This window comes from Atractosteus spatula, chromosome 6 (genome assembly GCF_055471065.1).
Source record: "Atractosteus spatula isolate fAtrSpa1 chromosome 6, fAtrSpa1.hap1, whole genome shotgun sequence".
Classification (NCBI taxonomy): domain Eukaryota; kingdom Metazoa; phylum Chordata; class Actinopteri; order Semionotiformes; family Lepisosteidae; genus Atractosteus; species Atractosteus spatula.
This window is the reverse complement of record NC_142711.1, coordinates 6,429,993-6,452,162: the sequence shown is the minus strand read 5'-3', so window position 1 is coordinate 6,452,162 and position 22,170 is coordinate 6,429,993. Positions and strand designations below refer to the sequence as shown.

General features: G+C 45.5%; 1 protein-coding gene across 1 annotated transcript in view; it reads left to right on the top strand.

Moving 5' to 3' along the window:
- LOC148831735 (uncharacterized) overlaps nt 1-11,039 on the top strand; it is a 109,759-nt gene extending 98,720 nt beyond the window's left edge. Inside the window, exons 3-4 of the mRNA XM_088919056.1 lie at nt 8,154-8,314; nt 10,045-11,039. Coding sequence (XP_088775182.1) covers nt 8,154-8,314; nt 10,045-11,039 — 1,156 coding nt within the window. The remainder of the gene's footprint in view (nt 1-8,153; nt 8,315-10,044) is intronic.
- Nucleotides 11,040-22,170: the final 11,131 nt, after the last annotated feature.

Genomic DNA, 22,170 nt, shown 5'->3' with positions numbered 1-22,170 from the left:
CTGTTATCGATTCTGGATTAATAATTTGTATACGTTTTGTGTGGGTTTAAAGTTTGATTGAGTTTCTCTTTTGAGTTTATGGTCGCAGACAAAATTCTTTGCACTATCTTTTTTAAAACAATTGTGTGCAGATTTGTTTAATAAATGCTGTTATTTAATCGAGACCCATTCTTAAACTCTTTCTGAGGTTTATTTAAAACTGATTCATCTTCGCACGTAGAGGTAACCATACTAGTTGAAATTATTATGTAATTTTGTTTTCATGTTCTAAGAGTAACACATGGTTAGCTATTTTAAGAAATGACTGTGTAAAATCAAATAAATATATTATTGTCTTAGTCACAGTAACATGCAAATAAGAATTCTATCATTTTCCACTGCAAAGAAAAATCACTTTTCACTTTTCATGAAAGCCATTTGTGAAAAATGAGCTTACACTGTAGCAGAAATTCTGGAGTAGGTCAGATTCTAAATCTCATCCACTTGCTCTTCGTACAGTATATATCACCCCCTGAACTTCCCTTTGCACATATCTCTCGCACCTCTCTGTCCACCCCATCTTCACCCTAACAGCATCTCCCTGGCTCATTCCTCACAAAAGTGAGTGCGTTTCAGCCAGCCTCATCCTTATGGTCAGGCTGCTGTTCCCTCAGTCTGGTATATTACATCAAACAATCCTCTAATACATTTTGTCTCTATATCACACTTATTTGAATCTCACAAAACTACCAAAAATAATATCTCAGACGAACAACAACTATAGATCCCAGAGTTGACTCTCTAAGTTGATCTGGCTCATAATGTGCATGCATTATAAGAGTCCAACTGTAATAGCAAGCAGTGATTACTTTGGTATTACTCTGAGCTTGATAGTGTCACGATCGTTACCCCTCCTCTTAAGGGCGCTCCAGCCCTTCCTTGTTCCCTCCCATTGTCTGCACCTGTTCCCTATTCCCGCTCCCCCTTAAAAGCCAGACGCGGACCTCACTCCTGGTTCCTCATTGATTTCCGCATCATGAGAGCCCGGGGTCCTGCTGCGTCTGGCTCCGTTATGGTTTTAACTTTCTGTTCCTGATCCCCTGCCCCGCTGGTCCTCACCCGGCTCATGCTTTTAACCCTTGGATGGATCTCCTGGCTTTGGACTCTACTCTTCCGTTTGGATTTCCCGTTTGGACTTTGGCTTTGTTTGTTCACCCGGACTCACTTCCCCAGGACACCTGCTCACCTCGGACACGCCCCCCTGTATCCTGACCCTTTCCTGCATGACTTTCTCCCTCGTGTATCTTCACTATTCCGGATCGCGTCGTCCGCATAGGGCCTGGAAGGAACTGCTACGTGACAGATAGAGAATCACAGCTCACATACATTGAAGAGCATGGGCCAATGGACATGTTCTACAAAAGCAGCTGTTTCTAAAACCATAAATATTTGCTAATTTTTAGCATTCTGCTTTCACTAATACTGTAGCAAGTACACTACCTACTGTAGCACAGACACCGCACGGATGATCAAGAACAAGACATGTCCAGGATTAGTCATTCCATTTTCTCGTGCTGTCCAATTGGCACGTTCACTAGCATAGCCCCACTTCACCAATATGCTGTGAATGAGCAAATGTCTGTCAGGATTTAAGAATGTTGCTGATGTAACGGTTCTTGGGGTTTCCGCCTTTGCCCTGCCAGGTCATCCCTCACTTCCTGGGCACAAACCCAGGTCTCCGGCATCATGTAACAGGGAACTTGCCGGCTGAGCTACTGTTATACACAGGGGTGTATTTGTTACACTGAGATATTAAAGATCAGTCCGAAATTGTTAGCAAATGGTGAAAAACAATACGGTTTCTGTGACCGATTCATTTGAACAGCTGTTATTGGGTCAAGGAAGAACTGCAAAACTTGTGAACAGAAATCATTGTATAAATATCCGCCCTGCTAAATCAATGCTCTCTGGATATGGTATGATACTTCCACCATCCTTTCTGTAAAGAAGTCACTCCTGTCCTGACTGGAGGATCTCCAGTTGTTTCATAAAAGAACAGATTATGCAGTATACAGTACGTCAACAACTTCCACAACAATGGAAGTGCCTCCCGTTCTCAGTTTTAAAAGTATTTTAAAGGTTTGCTTCAAATCATTGCTTTATGCACAGATACAAAGTAAATAGGATGTGTGACATTTCACACATGCTGATTTTTTTCTAAACATTAAATTAAGATATGAAGAAGTAATGGCAAGTAATTAATTATTCACAAACAATTAGGCCAATCAATTAGGAAATGATACCTTAATCGTAACTACAGTAAACATGAGAAATGTTACTGACGGAGCTGAAAGGACTTGTCTGCCTTAGTTACTGCTACAGTATGTTATTAGTGGAATAGTTACTTTGTTTTACACATCTACATCGGGTGAAATTGGTATTTGTCTCCATTGACAATATACAAAGTACAATGAAAATAACATTTATAGTTTTGTGGTCTCCTTTTAGACATTTTTTAATTATTATTTTTGCTTAATATACTTTATACATACTTATGTTTGTTTCATTGCCATGGTTTGTTTCATATTTCGTTTTAAAGACATCAATAAATTCATATTTCATGGATGCAAAGTGTCCTATCATTTTGATGCACAATCCACAAAAACAAGACTGCATTATTTGTGTGAGATAATCTTATTAATTATAAAAGGGCTTTATTCTGGTTTAGTATTCGGTACACATACAGTAGATTATATCTTTAGAGGCCAAGAAAACATAAACAACTAATGTGACGTGTAAACATGCTTAGATAAAACTGTACAGATTAGATATCATGTGCACTAATTGTGCTTATGAAATGTATAGAAAGTTCCAAAATAACATTACAGTATTGCAGTTCTGAAATTACTATTCAGACAAACAGTATGTCAGTGCAATTTCATGATCTATTCAGTTTGAATAGGAGAACAGTACCAGAGAACTACTGTGCTCACAGTATGTTGCTGAAATAAGGGATACAAGATTAAGTCTGAAATACCTTTACTTCTTTTGCTGATGTACCACTTTCTGATTGCTTGCTTGACAGGGAGTCCCAATTTACAGTGAACACAGTATCACACACATTCTGTTCTCATTATACACAGTGGTTCTTACATCCTTAAATCCGTACATCTACTTCTTTTCTGTTTCCTTAATTGCAGTATATTACCAGTACAGAGCTGTTACAGAACAGTGAAGTGAGCATGTTCAATTCAATTCATTCAGTTTTATTTGTATAGCACTTTTTACAATGGACATTTGTCACAAAGCAGCTTTACAGATTTCCGGGCCTGAACCCCCAGTGAGCATGCCTAAGGCGACAGTGGTAAGGAAAAACTCCCTTAGACTAAAGTAGGAAGAACCCTTGAGAGGAACCAAGGCTCGAAAGAGGAAGGTTATCCACATGACATCATCCAGACAGTGTAGAATTTTTTGACAGACACAAATCCTGTCTTTTGGGGTCGCAGAGTTCGAATCTGTCTTAGAAGTGTGTGTTCAGAGTCTGCAAGTAACCGTGACTGAATTCCATCTAGAGCAGAGCAGAGTAGCAATTGTGACATGTGTGCTACTTGATATTTTACAGGCTGATGTCTGCCCCGTGCTGCAGCAGAGGGGGAGAGCACTGAGATGGCTCAATGCAGTGAAAATGTTGCCGAAGTGGCCACACCTCTTTGAAAACTAGACAGCATACAGATTATCCACTCTAAAAGACATGGGCAATTGGCAGAGTGATTGTACCCACTCTGGGGTACCCACACCGAGACAGAGCAGAATTGCAATCTCCACATAAACACATCGAACATGAATTCAATGAAGAAATAACTTTTAAAACAATTCCCTAAAGTGGTAGAGAAAGGATTCATATTTCAAATTGTGTATAGATGAAGGAAGAATAAAAACCATCTTGAAAAAAACAAACAATGATCATTTTAGATTTGGCACAAGAAGAAAGATGAAACAATGTCTGGGTTTACATGTAATTTTTGTCTTGCTACTGTATATGCAGTGAAAGATGGTTGTAAACAACAGAAAGCCATTTGGCAAATCTAGCACATAATAATTTGTACATAATTGATCCAAGGATCTCATCCAGCCATTTCTTGAAAGAAACCTGAGTATTGTCACAATCGTTACCCCTCCTCTTAACGGTGCTCCGGCCCTTTTGTATTTTACTTGATTACATGCACATGCCCCCTGTTCTGTCTCCTTATTTAAGCCTGGTGCTCCCTTTATTCCTGGCTCAGCACTGGGAGATGGACGCCCGGAAGCCCGCCTACTAGCAGGATCCTGAAGAGACCCGACGGCATAGGCTTCATCACGGCGTCCTGACCATCTGAGTTGGAGCGCCTGGCCTTGTCATCTTGTTTTTATTCCCTGTCCCTGCTCCAGATCCAGTTCCAGATTTTAACTGTGTTTGTTTTGTCTTGGATGGGTCCCCCGGTTTTGGACTTTGGACTGCGCCCCAGATTCCTCCTTTTGGACTGTCTGGACCTGTTTGCCCTTGCCACGCCCCCCAAGCACCGGATCACGGTCGTCACGCCCCCCCCCCCCCCGTCTGTCTACCCATCCTATCCTGCTGTACCTTCCCCGGATGTCCTTCTCCACTTACTTCCGGATTATACCGTCTGCATAGGGTCCTGGTTACAGGGTTACAGGTAGCAGCTTCAACAAAAGGCTGTGCAGCTTGGTCCACACTCCCACAATCCTTTAGGTGAAGAAGTACCTCCTGCTCTTGGTTTTAAATACTGTATACCTCTTTTTCACTTTCCACTTGTGTCATCTGGTTTGTGTTTCAGTGTTAATATTTGTCATTCCTGTCAGTATTTGGAGGTGTTTCTCTGAGGGAGAGATCCTTCTTGTACAAATTATGTCTTTAATAAGAAAATGTAGAAGTAGAAATCTGAAGCAGTCCCATTTGGCCTTGTCTACAGTTTTTCTAGTTTGTTGCCAGAAACTGCATTGACTGTACAGGAGGTTTTCGTCTACAGGTGCAGAGAAGGAGAAAAACTTCCCAATATTTCCTTTGCACAGATGCGCAGTCAAATTCATGGGTAATGTCCTTAGCTAGGTTGTCAACATGTACTTTCAGTCTGTTCATGGTCTTACAAATTTCTACGTGTAGATATTTCCATGTTTCACATGACTGAAATGGGCTCCATTGGGGACTAAGAGGACTGAAAGAGATGTCTTGTAAAAGTATTGCTTTTTGTGATGATAAAGCAACTTTAGTGATAAATGTTCCTTTTACCTTTTGTTCATAGTATCTTCATTATTTTTTTGCATTTTAATGATTATATATTACATTTCAATTAAAAATGGTTCTCTTAACTGTCCTTCATCTCTTCCTAATTCTCTTTCAGTCATCAATATCCTACTGTAATAGTTAATCTGACAGGATACAATGTACAAATAAAATGATACCGAATGTGCTTAAAAATGATTTGCGTCCTTTATATTTTTTAATTTCTGCAATTCAAACAGGTCATTATTTCTAGAGAATGGCTTACAAAAATAAATACATAAACTAAGACCTGAAAATTTTCCATTAGAGGTGAAGCATTACTCATAGAATGACTAAAACTGCCCGATATAAAAATAGATGAACAAAAGACAAACTGGCTACTGTGCTTCTATTGCAGAATTAAGCATGCTACGCATGTTCATATACACTCACCCACTGGAGTTCTGTAAATCCACCTTTGAGAAAAAAATAAAGCTTAAAACAACTGATATTAATAAACATTGAAAGTCAGAAATATAAATTATGATTAATGTCATTGTGACTGTGGATACATAGGTAAAATTATTAATAGAAATGTTTTGATCCTTATTTCACATCCAGCAATATTTGAATAGCAAATCATCTCAGGCCCAGTTAGAATTGATTAAAAAATATTTTTTGCTTGGCAGTGTAGTGTTAAAATATGGTATACAATCTGATATTGTAGCATAAAATATAATATACATAAGATGCAGAAAATAAGCAGGTGTACTTGAGGATATGTAATATACAGTATGTGAGCAAACACACACTGCATATTGAATTTTTTTTTAATGCAAATACACATTCATTCTAAATAAGACTGTGTATCTGGCTTTCATTAAAGCCTGGGCATGCAAAGACTAATTTTAAGACACAGAAATAAAGGCAGATGGAAGTGGCTTATGGTTGCTCAAGTTCATGCTGAGAGAAACCCAGGAATTCAGCCAATATATAACATCTCTAAACACATAACCCAATTCAAACACCATCTGAAAATGCCAGCATTTATTTACCATTGGAAAGAAAATATCCTGCCTTAAGCTGAACACATTCCATGGAAACACAATGGTTCAGTAGAAAGAAATGCATCTTTACTTGATTATTGAAACAAACATTTTAATTGTTCTATACTATATGTTACAGATTCATCTGAAAAACACAAAGAGCATTATGTGCCTTTATTAAAAAAATGAATTATATTCATAGTGCTGGACTATATAAGAAGACTTTTATCTTTTTTGTTTTTAATCATAATCTTATTCTTTGAAAGCTCTGCATGCATTCACTCAAGCTGAGAAAAATAGAGTCGTACATCTGGAGACTTCCGGAAATTCAGCTCCCTCTTAGCTTGCTTTTGGCTCAGCAGCATATAAAACTGCTGTGCTTTGCCCTTAAAGTTTCAGATATCTTTCAGTCCTAGTATGAAATCAATCTTTTCATCACCAAAGAAAGACCCCCATACTTGGAGCAATAAAAACAATTTCCAGGTCACTGATCTACTTTAAGCTGGGCTTCCACTCTCAGGGTTAGATAATGAAACATGTCTGACTCACAGAGATGGTCTCAGATGTGGTTTTCCTCATATTCAAAAAAACGTTAAAAATCATTTAATGTAAATTGAAAAATACAGTTTAGAACACCGGTTTCAAAAAACAAAGAAATGACAAAGTCATTGTATGTGCAGTTTACCTAGAATGTGAATTATTGCCTTGTTTGTAGAAAAACCAAAACCTGTTTTTGAAGAGATCTTTTGTTGGTACCCATTGTTTTTGTTTAAATGATGCAGCACTGTGACACAGAAAGGCCTAACACAACACTTTGGACAAGAAAAAAGAGGAGGATTAAATAAAGAAAAGGCTTATTGAAATAAGAATTGAAATTTCATCTCATTGAAATGTTGGAATTTGTCATTTCTTTAGCTCCAAAACCTGTGCTTGGCTTACTGCTGAATCCCAGCTGAACTATTTTTAGGCTGCACAAAACAAGGTTTCTTTTGCTTTTAAATATGTATCTAAAGATTTGTAGCATTATTAGAAAGGAACAAAGGTAAAATTTGCATACAATATATATGCAAACAATTCTGTTATTTGTCAGTTTCATTTATTTTCATTCTCCCCAGTTTTGTTTTCTAGGGAAGGATTTTTTATTTGCGAATTTCCTTTAAGGATGCTGGCTTTTTCACCTGCAACTCTCCTCAAGCAACAGACGTGTGGGTTATTAAGGAGAGAATTAGGGCGTTTTAAGGAGTTACCTTAGCAATTATGTGGTATTTATCCTGCAGCAAACTATTCCCAGCTACATTTCCTATTGTAGAAATGTTGTGTTCCTTTTTCTACTGTAACATTCCTAAAGTACTGTATTGATATTGTAATACACAATTCTATAAGATTTCATGTGTTATGCGTTCCAGACATGTTCAAAACATGTAAGTGTTTGATCATACCAGGTGGAGTCCATAATTTTTTGGGGAATAGCTGTTTCCTTCACATAATGCTTATTACAAGACATCTTAGAAATTCCTGATTAAGCAGCTGCAGTCATTTACTACAGAAGTAACTAAGGAAAACCTACTGTATATAGAAATTAATACAGTTAAATTCATAAAAAAGGCTTTGATTTAGTGATCTTGCATAGAAATTCTGTAGGATTTCTATCATAACATTTTCTATAGAAATCCTGTGATATTTTTTCTTCTATATAATGGTTATTGGGCAGAATGGTGGTGCAGTAGTTAGCTTTGCTGCTTTGTGATACAAGAGCCCTGGGTTTCAACTCCCAGGCTGCTATCTGTGTGTAGTTTCTGTGCTCTCCCTGTGATTGTGTAGCGGAGCTAGTTCGGACACGGTGACGTCACAGCCCTCCCTGCGCATAGCGCGGACCTCAGCCGCCTGGGCTGGCGGAGGTCTCCTTTAGCTCATGCAGCTGGCTCCCTGTTGCCTTCCACCGGAGACCCGGGTTCGTGCCCCAGGTGTCGTGGGACGAAACGGGCGGGATGGAGTGGCGGAGGGCACGAGCCAGCCCGGAACCGCCACGGTCCTGTTTGCATAGTGTTCCTTGCACAGCCCAAGGGCATACTAGCAGGTTAATGGTAATCACAGGAGTACCACACGACTGCATCTTACTGTATTTTTACAAGGGTCTTTCTGCTGAAGTCATTCATATTTCATGGCTGAACTTTGGTTAGATCTTTACACTTATTTTGGTTCCAAGACTTCATAGCCCTTTGTTCATCTGAAGTGTTTGCAAACATGGCATTTTACCACATATCATTTGTACTGTATGTCTTATTGTTGTTCCAGAAAAGGAGAACAAGCTGTCATTAATCATTCTTTGCATTTCTTTGTGAGGAACGGGCTTACATTGTATTTTTATTTTCTTTTGGTAGAAGTGACAAGAAAGAGGACTTTGTCTTATGCCAAGGTATGGTGACTGTTGACACTGTGCTGTAGAAGGTGCCATCTTTCAGGTAAGATAAGAGATAAGATCATTTTATTGGCCATATACAACTTATTGTATAAGGAATTTGTCTTTTCCCATACCCCAGCTTACTCTCCATGAGACACACAGACAGGGAGAGAAGCTTAGGGTCAGAGCGCAGGGTCAGCCATTTATACAGCACCCCTGGAGCAGCTGGGGTGAAGGGCCTTGCTCAGGGGCCCAACAGAGTAGGATTCCTCTACCAGCCATGGGATACAAACCGGCAACCTTCCAGCCACAGAGCTGGAATTATTTAACACATCAAATTATTTAACACATCAAAAATTACTAAAATACGTTATTGATTGAAATTAAGAATATGAAAATTGCAAAATTTGCTTTCTTTATATTCTGTCCCCTGCATTTCTACTACTTCAGACTCCACATTGACAATCTGCACACATCCAGCTTAAGATACAAGGGTCATGGACACTTTAACTCATTACTCCTGCAGCAAATCTGCTCTGCTCTCCTCCTGTGGTTTGCCAAGATGTGTTGCTTTCATATAGAAGATCCCCTGACTACACCTTTATACTCTCCCGGTTTTATTAAGATCTTTCATAAAGCCTCAAACAATTCAATCCAGTATTCAAAATATTAAATCAAATCACTGGCGTCTCTAATATTAAGCACTTTCCACAAAACCGTATGCCACTTCGCTTCATATCAAGAGAGGGACACTCTTCATAGGCTTTCTAATCCACTCTGATAAATTAATACAGTTCTTTCTAAAATCAGTTTACAGAAATATGAACCCACAGTGATGCAGCTATAAGCTTTCACAGGAGGAAAACAAATTGCAAATTTGTGCATGTGTTGGACATTTACCTGTACCTGATTTACAAGAAACATTTTGATGTTTTGATGCATTCATTTCTCTGCTTCTAAAACACAAATGATGAAAATCAACAACTCTGTCTCTAATTGGGGACTGAATTACTGTACCTTGGTTAATATTGTAACGCCCTCACCTGGTGGTGAGGAGGAAGCGCCCCTAGGCGCTCGTAGTACCGCGGGGCATGCTGGGAGTGGTAGCCGGGGAGAGTATCAGGGTCAGCACGATGACCAGCGGCTGACCCTACCTGTGTAAATAATGTCCTAGTAATTCGAGTGCCCTGTGTAGTCCTGTAAAAGTGTAGTGTGTTGTTAGGTAATTACCACCCTAAATATGTGTACGTGTTCCGTCAGTCTCCTCATGTGTGTGTAGATCCTGTGTTTGGTTTTGGTGTGGTTGTCAAATAAAGTCAGTGTTTTGGCTGGTTAATCGCGTCTCCACTGTTCTTTAGTTCTGAAAAGAACCTGCAACGCTACATTGGTGTCAGAAGCGGGCAGAATGAGCAACTCGTGGCAGACGCTGACAGACGCAGAACCCATCGGCAGCGCACATAGGGAGCCTGAGCAACTCCTGGGTGCGACAGGTGGCCACAGCCCTTACCAGGGCTACCCAGTAGTGGCCCCGCCAGTAGAATTGGGGCGGCTGCCCCGGAGAGAAGATGCCCTCCCTGCCGAAGCCGATCAGCGATTCCCACACCCATCGGCGCGGGTGCGACCAGGTCGCTACGATGGTGAAGCGCCTTGGGAAACCTATGAGGCGCAGTTCCAGCTCGCGGCCCGGACGAATGGCTGGAGCCGGGCGGAGATGGCCGGCCACCTGGCGGCGGCGCTGGAAGGAGCGGCCTGCCAGGTGCTCCTGGACGTCCCGGAGGAAGACAGAGGCGACTACGCGGCGCTGGCGGCAGCCCTCCAGCTGCGCTTCGGTGTAGAGGAGGCGCCGGACTTGATGCGGGAGAGGCTGGCCCTGCGGCGGCGCCGACCAGGAGAGCGACTGGGAACGGTCGCCGCGGATGTCATGTTCCTTGCCCGCCGAGGATACCCAACTTTCCCCCGGGAGGCGCAGCGGGAGATGGCTCTCCAGGCCTTTCTCAAGGCCCTCTCGCCAGAGGAGCTGCGGCGCCACGTGCAGCTGGCCGCGCCAACATCGCTGGAGCAGGCCTTGGCCCTTGCCACACGGGCTGAGGCGGTGTTCGGGGTGGCTGGGAGCGCCACCAGACGCAGTGCGCCCTGCCGGCTGACCGAGACGGCGACGGAGGAATCCAGCGAGGGGGAAGAGGAGCCAGCCCAGGCAGCGACCCCCGCGGAACAGCCCCGCACGCTGATTTGCAACCGCTGCGGGAAGAGAGGACACCGAGCCCGGTTCTGCCGGGCACCCGAGCCTCGTCCTCCCCGATCGGCGTCGGGAAACGGGAACGGGGCGGCTCAGCGCGGGGAAGGCCGCCCTTGAACACCTCAACCCCCGCTCCGGAGAGCGCTGTAAAAACCGGTGCCCCTCACGCCACCGTGGGGCGAGTCGGCAGTAGCCGAGGCCTGTACCTCCAATGCCGAATCGAGGACCAACCCTGCCTGGCCCTACTCGACACCGGTTCTTCGGTGACCCTACTCCGACCGGGCGTCCTCCCCGACACCGAGGGCACCAACCCCCCAGGATGGGAGGCCTCCAGCCTGCGGCTAAGGACCGTGACGGGGCAGCTCGCTGCAGTCCGGGGGAAACAGGTGCTTGCCTTCCGTCTGGGTGCAGCGACGGTGCGCCACCCCTGCTACCTCGCACCCATCCAGGAGGACTGCATTCTGGGGCTGGACCTGCTGCAGCGAGTGGGGGCCAGTTTGGACTTGGACCGGCAGGAGTTGGTGTGGCAGGGGGAGCGACTGCACCTGGTGGAGGGCAGGCCCGGCGAAGGCCGAGGGACGCGGGCTTGCCGGAGCCGGGGGAACAAGAGGCGGCGGCGGCGACGGCGGCGTCAGTCGCCGGGGCAGACCAGGCCTGTGAGCCGGGGAGCGAGCGTGCCGGATCCTGCTCCCGAGTCAGCCGAGGGGCCGAGCGTTGCGTGGAAGCGAGGCGCGCCGTGGAGGACCTCTTCCAGCGGAGCTGCGAAGGCCTCGATCAGGACCAGCGGCAGCGGCTCCAGGAGCTACTCGCCCAGAACGAAGACCTCTTTGCGGCGAGAGATGAGGACTGCACCCGCACTGCCCTGGTCCAACACGAGATCAACACCGGCGACGCTCGGCCCATCCGCATCCCACCGGGACGCATGATTCATGCCAAGCGGACCGCCGCCGAGGAAAAGATCCGGGAGATGGCCGCAGCGGGGGTGATTGAGCCCTCCGCGAGCCCGTGGTCGGCGCCAGCCGTACTGGTCAAAAAAAAAGACGGCTCGTGGAGGTTCTGCGTCAACTATCGCAAGCTGAACGAGGTCACCCGGAAAGATTCCTACCCCCTGCCGAGGATAGATGACGCCCTAGACTACATCACCGGGTCGACCTGGTTCAGCTCCCTGGACCTCCGCTGCGGCTACTGGCAGGTACCGCTTGCTCCCGATGCTCGCCCGAAGACGGCCTTTTCCATCGGCCAGGGCCTCTGGCAGTTTACTGTCATGCCTTTTGGCCTGTGCAATGCCCCGGCGACATTCGAGAGGCTGATGGAGAGGGTGCTGGCATCGGTCCCGCGGAACCAGTGTGTGTTGTATCTGGACGATCTGCTGGTCCATGCCCGGAGTTTCGATCAGGCCTTGACGAACCTCCAGGCGGTGCTGGCCTGCATCCGCCGTGCTGGCCTGAGGCTCAACCCCCGCAAGTGCGAGCTCCTGCGGCGGGAGGTGACCTTCCTGGGACATGTTTTGGACCGCGAGGGGTGGCTACGGACCCAGGTAAGGTCGCCGCAGTGAGGGGCTGGCCGACTCCACGCACCGTCGCGGAGCTGCGCAGCTTTCTGGGGTTGGCCTCATACTACCGGAGGTTCGTCCGGGACTTTGCCAGCATCGCTGCCCCGCTGCACCGCCTCACCGACAAGGGCCGCCGTTTTGACTGGGACTCGGGCTGTGAGACTGCCTTCGGCCGGTTGCGTGAAGCTCTGGTGGGGGCCCCCGTGCTGGCCTACCCCGACCCGCGGTTGCCGTATGTTCTCGATACCGACGCGAGTGACTCGGGGGTGGGCGCGGTGTTGGAGCAGGAGGGGCCGGATGGGGAGCGCGTAGTGGCATACTATAGTCGGGCTTTGACTAGGCCTGAGCGGAACTACTGCGTGACCCGTCGCGAGCTGCTAGCGGTGATGGCGGCGGTCCACCACTTCAGGCCATACCTGTTCGGGACCCGGTTCCGGCTGAGGACCGACCATGCGTCCCTCACCTGGCTGCTCCACTTTAAGGAGCCGGAGGGGCAGATGGCGCGATGGATAGAGATCCTGCAGGAGTACGACTTCACTGTCGTGCACCGTGCGGGGTCTCGCCATCTCAATGCCGACGCTCTCTCGCGGCGCCCCTGCGAGGCCGCGGACTGCCACCACTGCGCCCGGCGGGAGCAGCGTGAGGGGGCTGTCCGCCCCGTGGCGGGGGTGAGCACCGCGGCCACGGCCCGGGAGGGGCCGCTGGGGGTGGGCCTGCCAGACCTGGCGCAGCGTCAGGCAGCTGATCCTGACGTGGGGCCGGTGCTCCGCTGGAGGGCAGCAGGAGTGCGGCCTACGCGAGAGGAGCTCGCCCCGCACCCAAAGTCCGTCAAGGCCCTCTGCGCCCTGTGGGAGGCCTTGGAGGTAAAGGACGGGGTGCTGCGCCGGGGGTGGCGGGTACCCTCCAGTGGCGAGGTACGGTGGCAGCTGGTGGTGCCTCGGTCGCTCCGCGGGGCGGTGCTCCGAGCGGTGCACGGCCAGCCGGGCGTGGGGCACTTCGGCGGTAAAAAAACCCTGCAGCGTCTCCGAGGCCATTTTTATTGGGGTCTTTGCCACCGGGACGTGGAGCGGTACTGCCGAACGTGTGCGGTGTGCGTGGCACAGAAGGGCCCCCCCGAGCGCTCCCGGGCCCCCCTCCAACAACACCAGGTGGGGGCTCCTATGGAGCGGGTGGGAGTGGACGTTTTGGGCCCGTTTCCGCGCACTGAGGCCGGGAACCGCTACGTCTTGGTGGCCATGGATTATTTTACGAAGTGGCCGGAGGCCTACGCCCTCCCGGACCAGAGTGCCCCCACGGTGGCCGATGCACTGCTGGAGGGGATGTTTGTCAGGCTGGGGGTGCCGGAGGAGTTACACAGTGACCAGGGGCGTAACTTCGAGTCCCAGGTCTTCGCCAGAGTGTGCCAGCGCCTGGGGATCACTAAGACGCGGACCACACCGCTGCATCCCCAGAGCGACGGGTTGGTGGAGCGGTTTAATCGGACGCTTGCCACCCAGCTGGCCACCCTGGTGTCCCGGCACCAACGGGACTGGGACCGCCACCTCCCCCTTGCGCTCTGGGCGTACAGGACCGCGGTCCAGGAATCCACCGGGTGCACCCCGGCCTCGCTCATGCTGGGCCGGGAAATGCGAACACCGGTGGACCTGGTCTTCGGCCCGCCGCCCGGAGACGGGTCGGCACCGCCGGCTGGACCGGACTACAAGTGGGACCTGCGGCAGCGGATGCAGCGGGTGCACAGCTTTGCACGGACCCACCTGACACAGGCGGGGGTCCGGCAGAAGCGGTACTACGACCTGCGCTGCAGGGGGCCTGCCTTCCAGCCCGGGGACTCGGTTTGGGTGTACAACCCGCGGCGCCGCAAAGGCCTCAGCCCTAAGCTGGCGCCGTCGTGGGAGGGGCCCGCTGAGGTACTCGGGGTGGTGGGCGAGGTCTGCTACCGTGTCCGGTTGCGAACACGGGGGAGAGTGGTGGTCCTGCACCGAGACCGCCTGGCCCCCTACCGGGCCCGGGAGGAGGAGCCGTGTGGGGAGGCTCTAGAGGAGCAGCCGGGGCTGGAGCCGGCCGATAGTGGGGCGTCCGTGGGTCGCCAGCCGTCACCGCAGCGCAGCGGCCGCTCACGCAGGGTTCCGCAGCAGTTGGCCGAATACGAGTACAGCCTGAGGGGGGTGTTCGATGTCGGCGAGACGCCAGACGCTTCAGGTGGGGGCAGTGTAACGCCCTCACCTGGTGGTGAGGAGGAAGCGCCCCTAGGCGCTCGTAGTACCGCCGGGCATGCTGGGAGTGGTAGCCGGGGAGAGTATGAGGGTCAGCACGATGACCAGCGGCTGACCCTACCTGTGTAAATAATGTCCTAGTAATTCGAGTGCCCTGTGTAGTCCTGTAAAAGTGTAGTGTGTTGTTAGGTAATTACCACCCTAAATATGTGTACGTGTTCCGTCAGTCTCCTCATGTGTGTGTAGATCCTGTGTTTGGTTTTGGTGTGGTTGTCAAATAAAGTCAGTGTTTTGGCTGGTTAATCGCGTCTCCACTGTTCTTTAGTTCTGAAAAGAACCTGCAACGCTACAATATATTCTGTTTCCAGCAGTAACATCATTGTTTCCAGTCTCCTGAACAACTAGTACAGGGATTTTATTTGACTATTTAGACACAATGATGTTGGTACAGCTCATCAGTAGCTTGTATTTAATACACACAAAGCACACATTGCTAAGTATTATTTATCAATCGATACACAGATAACACAGTTTGGGCTAAAACTCACTCAGAGCAAACTAGCAAGACCCTGAAACAAGTTGTATAAAACAAAGGCATCTTAGCACAAGCAGTATATGCAGCTGCTCACATCCAATTTTAAAAGACATGAGAAGGGCCAGCTTCAGGTATAGAGCACAAACTCAAAAACTATACTGCATTTCAGAACCCATGAGCATGTGGGTTCACAAAATCAAGCAAGATCACAAGTTTTGGTAAGTAGCTTTGAAGGTAAGTACACACAAGTGTAGGGATGTGAGAAGTCACACTGCAGTTCAGAGCAGCTACAAAGTAACTTCATTGGAATGGACAGCCATTCCAAGAGCACAGAAGTATCCACTCTGCTCTGCACTGCCATACAGTACCATCAACTTCCAGGGCCTTTTATAATCCAGACACAGCTCGGTCAACCTCTTGTGTGACCATAAATGTCAACACAAGGACAGAACATTTATTTAAAGATAAATAGAATAGAATAATAAATAGAATGTAAAAGATAAATAAATAGAATGTAAAAGCACAGACAAGGTGAAGGCATATTTTGAACATCAATCACAGAAGGCATATTCCGATGCCCAGCTGTCCGAGAAATCCACAGATTCTTTCAGTCAGCAGAGCTTGTCCCAGCAAGAGCTGAGGTGCACCACCTGCTTTTATCTGCTTGAATTTTTAACAACAAGAAATTACACCTGACTGAATTCTGCACAACAAACATTTGAAGCCGGGGCTGGTAACACCTTCTAATTGGTGTAATAACCTCAGCATCAAATCAGACTACTGTACTGTTTCTTTTTCAAAATGCAGTGCACACACAACCTAACACTGAGAAACAAGAGGAAGAAGACAGGAACTGGCACTGGGATCATTCCCTGAAGTTAGCGCAGGATACTAGGAATGTTGGACAAAACTTTCTGCTGATCCCAGAGGTCAGGAGAAAGAAACCAATCTGCACAGTACCTGCATAATCAGCTTTATAACCACTATTAGTCTTGCGTAAAAGAGATTTTACAGGGTTACACTCACTACATTCAACACTAGAAATCACATCTCAGTCTCTGACATAATAAGTAGCAGGCCTACTGACAAACCCAGCCGTTCATTAATGCACAAAGATGTACTGTATATATCCCTCAGTGCTCATGGAAGACAATTTATACCACAATTAATGACAGTTTTCATTCCAAAGGATCTCAAAAAGACTTTACATATACTATAGGAGGGGAACCACTTCATCCTCCCTGAACTGCAGCCACACCTGGGTGACACAGCAGCCCCACTGCACAGCAGATCAGGCAGAGGAGAAAGAAACTGCTTCAACATTTGGATTAATGGGGGGGACTTTAGGGAGGCCATACTGTATCAAAGTGAAACTTAACTAGAACACCAGGACTAACATTCCTAATCTTTGGAACTGTGCCATGGGATCTTTACTCAGCTTAATGTCTAATGTAAAGGATTCAGACAAGAATCTCCTTATCAGAACCTAATGTCCTCTTACAATACAGATGTCAATAGATATAATGCAAACCTGTTATTAAACAAACAGGACAATTACCATCGGTACCTGAACAAGGGAGTAGTGGTGGCCGGGGCGGGGACTAGCAGAGCAGCTGGCCAGTGCTGCTGACCAATTGTGGAACCGGTGTCGCGAGATCGCCCGGACTCATGTACTGTAAATAGTTTCCCTGATTTTGCACCCCTTTTATATATGTATCCAATTACCACCCTATACCTGTGTAACTGTACCCGAATTGACCCCAGTGTGTTGTAGCCTGTTGTCTCTCTGCTCTGTTGTGGTTGCTGTGCCAGACGCACGTCTGATTAATAATGAGCGCCGTGTTCTCAGTTAACAAGAGCCTGAGTCCCTGCCTCTATCCTCACCGAACCTGTCGTGCTACAGTATATAGTATTTCCAGATCATGAGTGATGACTTTTTGATTAATTGAAAATGCTACTATTTGCTCATTTGCATTTCATATGAAAATTCTGAGGGTATTTTGCTTGATCATTTTTGGTCTGTTACAAGGAAGCCAAAGTGAAATGTAATTTTGAAAGGGAATTGAAATTATGATTTGCATATCATGATAAAATTATTTTTCCAAAATAAAATACGTTATGTTGTGCTAGCATTTTACTACAAGCTTTTATCATCAAAACATCCCCGTTGTGAGGAATGACAGCTGTGTGGTATTCAAGGAACCCTGTGAGTCAGCCTGAACTGCATATCCTCATCTGTTTCTGTCCATCTAATCTGATCTATATTATGGAGCAAAATAATAATAAAGTATTTTTTCCCTTTTATGTTAAAATCATCCTATAACATTTCTGTAATTTAAGGTCAGAGTACAGGAGAGGACAGAAGTTATGATTTTAGAGTTCTTGTTCCTACCAGTGTTGGTAGTAAGACTTGGTCTGGCTGTGACTTTCAGGTTCGGTATCATGTTGAAAATAAACAGCTCACTCAGAGAGGTCCCAGCTTCTGCTTCAATGAGATCTCATTGCTGAGAGCTGGATGCAATGACCAGTCTTTCGGTTCACTGGCTTCAGAGGGGCCAGGAGATGCCGGAGAGACACAATACTGACACAAAACCAACCTGGGGCACGTGTTACACACGTACAATACAGCATAACGTTTGCTGGTGATGTAACAATCAATCCAAGGAGGGGGAGATAACTTTATCCTCCTACTGATGAAGGTCTGAAAGTGAAGAGACCTGGGAAGAAAAAATCAGAGGACCAGAGCTCACCCCAATCCCTCGGCAGTGTTGCAGATTTCAGCAGCGCTTCCTCAGTTCTGACGGATTTCACAAGAGCAGCTCTGCAATTCAAGCAAAAGGCGGATTTGAAAAAGAAGCAGAACGCCTCCAGGACTGTGAACAAGTGCCTACTTTCCTGACCAATTACAAGTGCCTGCTTCAATGATCAGTTCCAATCACTGAAAACTGAAGAATCCCTTTTAGTATGGAAATCCTAGAGCTGAAGTTGCATTTACCAAGGCTGGTGAAGCCTCATACATTCTGACCTTTATTTACATTAGATGATTGGTGTAAACATGGCTTTGCTTGCATCTTCCTGAAAGAGATATAGTGCTTGTGTGCACTGAAGCAACAGAGCTCACTGAGGTGGTGGAAGGTTGGAGATAACTCCAGTAAATGGAAATTGATTAGGAAGCGTGCAGTTGGGGATATACAGCTTGTGAATTACAATGTTTTTTTTTTTACCATTGAACTTTGACATGACTGAAACAACAAATGAGAAAAGATTATTCTTGGTCACCTCCCTGTTGGCACTTCCTTGCACGCTCTCTCTGTGCGAGATATTGGATCGAGCCGATCAGTTCTGAGACTATACTTACATCCAGTTGTCAGATTACTAAATGCAATAGAATTGTTTTTTTTTCTGGAAGCAACTTTGGAAGATAAAGTACTAGTTTTACAGATATAGAACTATGTAGATATGCTGTGTGCTTTATACACAAGGGGGGTGAATGAACTTTACGCTTGTTGTGCTACGTCTAAACAAAACATGTCCAATAGTAGAAATTAAATTAAAATTTAAAGACCTAGAAATATACATTATATAGTTTTGCTAATTTAATGTATGTGCAGTATGAGAATATTCAGGTGCCTTACGACTCCATGAAGCTTTGTGATGTAAATGTTAACCAGTGTTAACTGCCTAAGCAGTACAGTATCATGTCATTCCTGATTTTTTTTCTTTGTTGTACAGATTAAATATTTTTCTTCCTCTAGTCTTTTATCATGCAATACTAATTTTGTATTTTTGGATTTAAAGTTCTGGATTGGTTTTGTCCAAACACAATATAGTATTTAATTAAAAAAAGCACATTTTACCTTCAGCTGCTTAAAAAGATGCTTATCTTTAGACCTGTGCATATGTAAGCCTATTAAGAAAGAGTCCCTCACTAAACCATATTAGCACATGTCCTTGATAAATATTTAATAGAGATTGCTGTTAAACATACTGATGTTCTTTAGATCAGTAATGGTTTACAATGATCTCTACTAAATATTTATCAAGGTAAATATTTATATCAAAGATCACAATCAAAGATAATCATGGAGCTGTACTGGGCTTTAGTTCACACAAGATGGGGATTCTTGTCTGAATCACATCTCCCAGGATGCTATGGGGAATGTGCTGCCACCCTCTGTCACTTGACAAGTTCAGAAAGATAATTGTTCAGAAAGAATTTGGAAGAGTCTTAGAGAGAGGCTGAATTTTGATGGGGAAAAGTTTTAAAGTTTTTCAGAGAGGAACAGCTATTATTCGAAGATGTCTAGTTATTAGCTCGAAAAGGAGCATACAGTAGGTTTTGCTTCTGTGGTTTCTGTTTTTAGTTTTTGCATTATGGCTGTGTGTGTGGAAGCATACTTCTTACCTGCACCCACCTATTTTAAAGATTCTGTTATAGAGCCCTTATCCCCAGGTGTGCCAGTGTACATACTGTATATATTTTTAATATGGGCGCTCTCGCAGATCTTGAGGTTCAGAAATTGGTTACAATGACTCCTAAAGGTGGGTGGTGGTGAATACACTGAAAGACACTGGAGTGCAATAAGCAGCTTTCTCCACAGAGTGGAGAGGCAACTAGCAAATGCAAGTGAAGACCCAGTTGTTGTTCATAAGAACATAAGAAAGGGTACAAAAAAGTTCCAAAGGCACTGACAAAGTCCACTAGGCTGACTTTGTCAGTGTCTTTGAGGATTTTCAACACCCGTATCAATGTCCCCTTAAGCCTCAGAATATATCTAGGGGTTCATCTTGTGACAAATAACACTAGCACAAACAGCATTCTGTCCAAACTTAACAAAATTCAAAGACCCTCGAAACAAACTGGAGAGAGGAACTCAATGAGAGAGAAAAAAAACATCCTCTTGATGGATTGCAACAAATTGAGATGGGCGCCATTTGGCTTGAGGCAAGCGACTACAGAGCAACTCGGAAACATCTGAACTAAAATAGATGGAAGTAGAATCCAAAGAAAATGTGAAAGAGAGATATAGAGGGGGTGGATATTAAATGAGAACCCAGGGGAAAAACAAACCATCACGGAACCAGATTAAATGTTTACAGTATATGTAACTACCATTAATATGGGGAGTAATGGGAATGAAATGTAAAAAAAACACATAATCGACTGTTTTCGCAGGTAATTATGAAGTTCTGTACTGCCAAAAGCTCAGGCACGGGAGTGTCACCTATATTAAAACCAAGGGTCTCAGAATCTACAGTACATGGGTCAAACTTACAAACCACACAATAAAGGGCCATGGTTCTAGGAGCATGTTACAGATCACTGTGTCCAGATTTGTGAAGACGTCTTACTGTATAGAATGAGAATATGATTGCGTGTGTAAAGGAAGAAGTGGTTATCATGGGGGATTTTTACTTTCCCACACATAGAGGAACGTCAGAAGCTGAAATAGAAATGGTAGATTTGACTAATAACTGCTCTCTCGCTCGGGATTGAGAACACCAGTATTGATCTTGTGTTTTCAAATCATCAAGACGATTAGAGAGAACCATTAAGTAACTGTGATCATAGTATGGTGAGATTTGACATACTGTACTGTATATTTTTAACCTGCATAGGTAAAGCCCTATACAGTAAGCAGCAAATAAGGCAAATCCAGTCCTAGTGTACAGTATATACTGTTGTTAAAAGTGTAGAAATGAAATCAAGGGATGTTATGTTAAAATTGTATAATTCAGAAGAACCCATTTAGAATAGTGTGAATAATTTTGGGCAGTACAGTACAGAGGACTGAAGAATTCCCTGGAATCAGTCCAGAGAAGAGCCAAGAGACACTGTCCTTGGCTCAAAGAAATGTCCTACACTGACAAACTATAGGAATTACCCACTTACTGTATATTGCTGAAGCTGTTACCCTGGCTTCTGTCAATGAACAGCTGAAACAAAAGCACCTTCCGATTTCTCATTATACTTTAATATCTTGAGCACCGTTTATATACCTATTAACAGTATGTGTGTGTTGTAACTTGTAAGAGAGGGGTATAGTGGAAGGGCATCTGCTGGGGGAGTTTTTTTTTTCAAATGCACAGTTATCATGATTGAAGTGATCACATTTTGCATTCATCCTTCCATTTTCTTCCGATTTAGGATCTTGGGGGAGCCGAAGATGATCCCAAAAAGCAAGGGGAACAAGGCGGGATACACCCTGGACAGCATGCCTGTCCATGGCAGTGGACACACAGACACAAACAAGCACACACGCTCACAAATTTTGCCAGAGGCTGATTAACCTACCAGCATGTATTTGTACTGTGGGAGGATACCGGAGCATTTTTGCATTAATTTAATCTTAGAATGTTTTTTTTACAGCACAGCCAAGTAAGCAAAGCTCAGGCTCTGGAGAACGTGCAGCTGTGCACTCAACTGCGACAGGTTAAAGGAGACAGTCAGCTTCCAACTACAGCGATTTCTCATCCACCAGAGTGTAGTCACTCTTAATGTTCAGCACACATGCAACAGTCTATAATGATCTGAGTACCAAGATATAATGAGAGATTAATTACAATAATTACACAGTCGTAATAAGGACTTCTGTCTTGTAAGAAGGCACTGGGAAGAGAGGCAGCTTTGTATTGACAACGGACACAGGGAACTGAAACTGAATCACCAGGACCTTGAGTGGACATGCTGTTTATTGAGTTGAAATACAGGACACAGTAAAATTTACAGTAAATACCTGCTATGAACTCCTTCAATAGCCATGTGTATTCTATATTCATGTAATACTACTTAAGTATGCCAAGACCCTAAACAAACACACATCTAAAGTAAACTATAGTTTGTATATTGAGATTAGGTGAAACATACATTTGCTGGTTAGACTGCATTATTTTGGCAGCTTTGTTCAGCTTGTGGATGTGGGCAAACGTTATGTTGCAGGTGGTGTG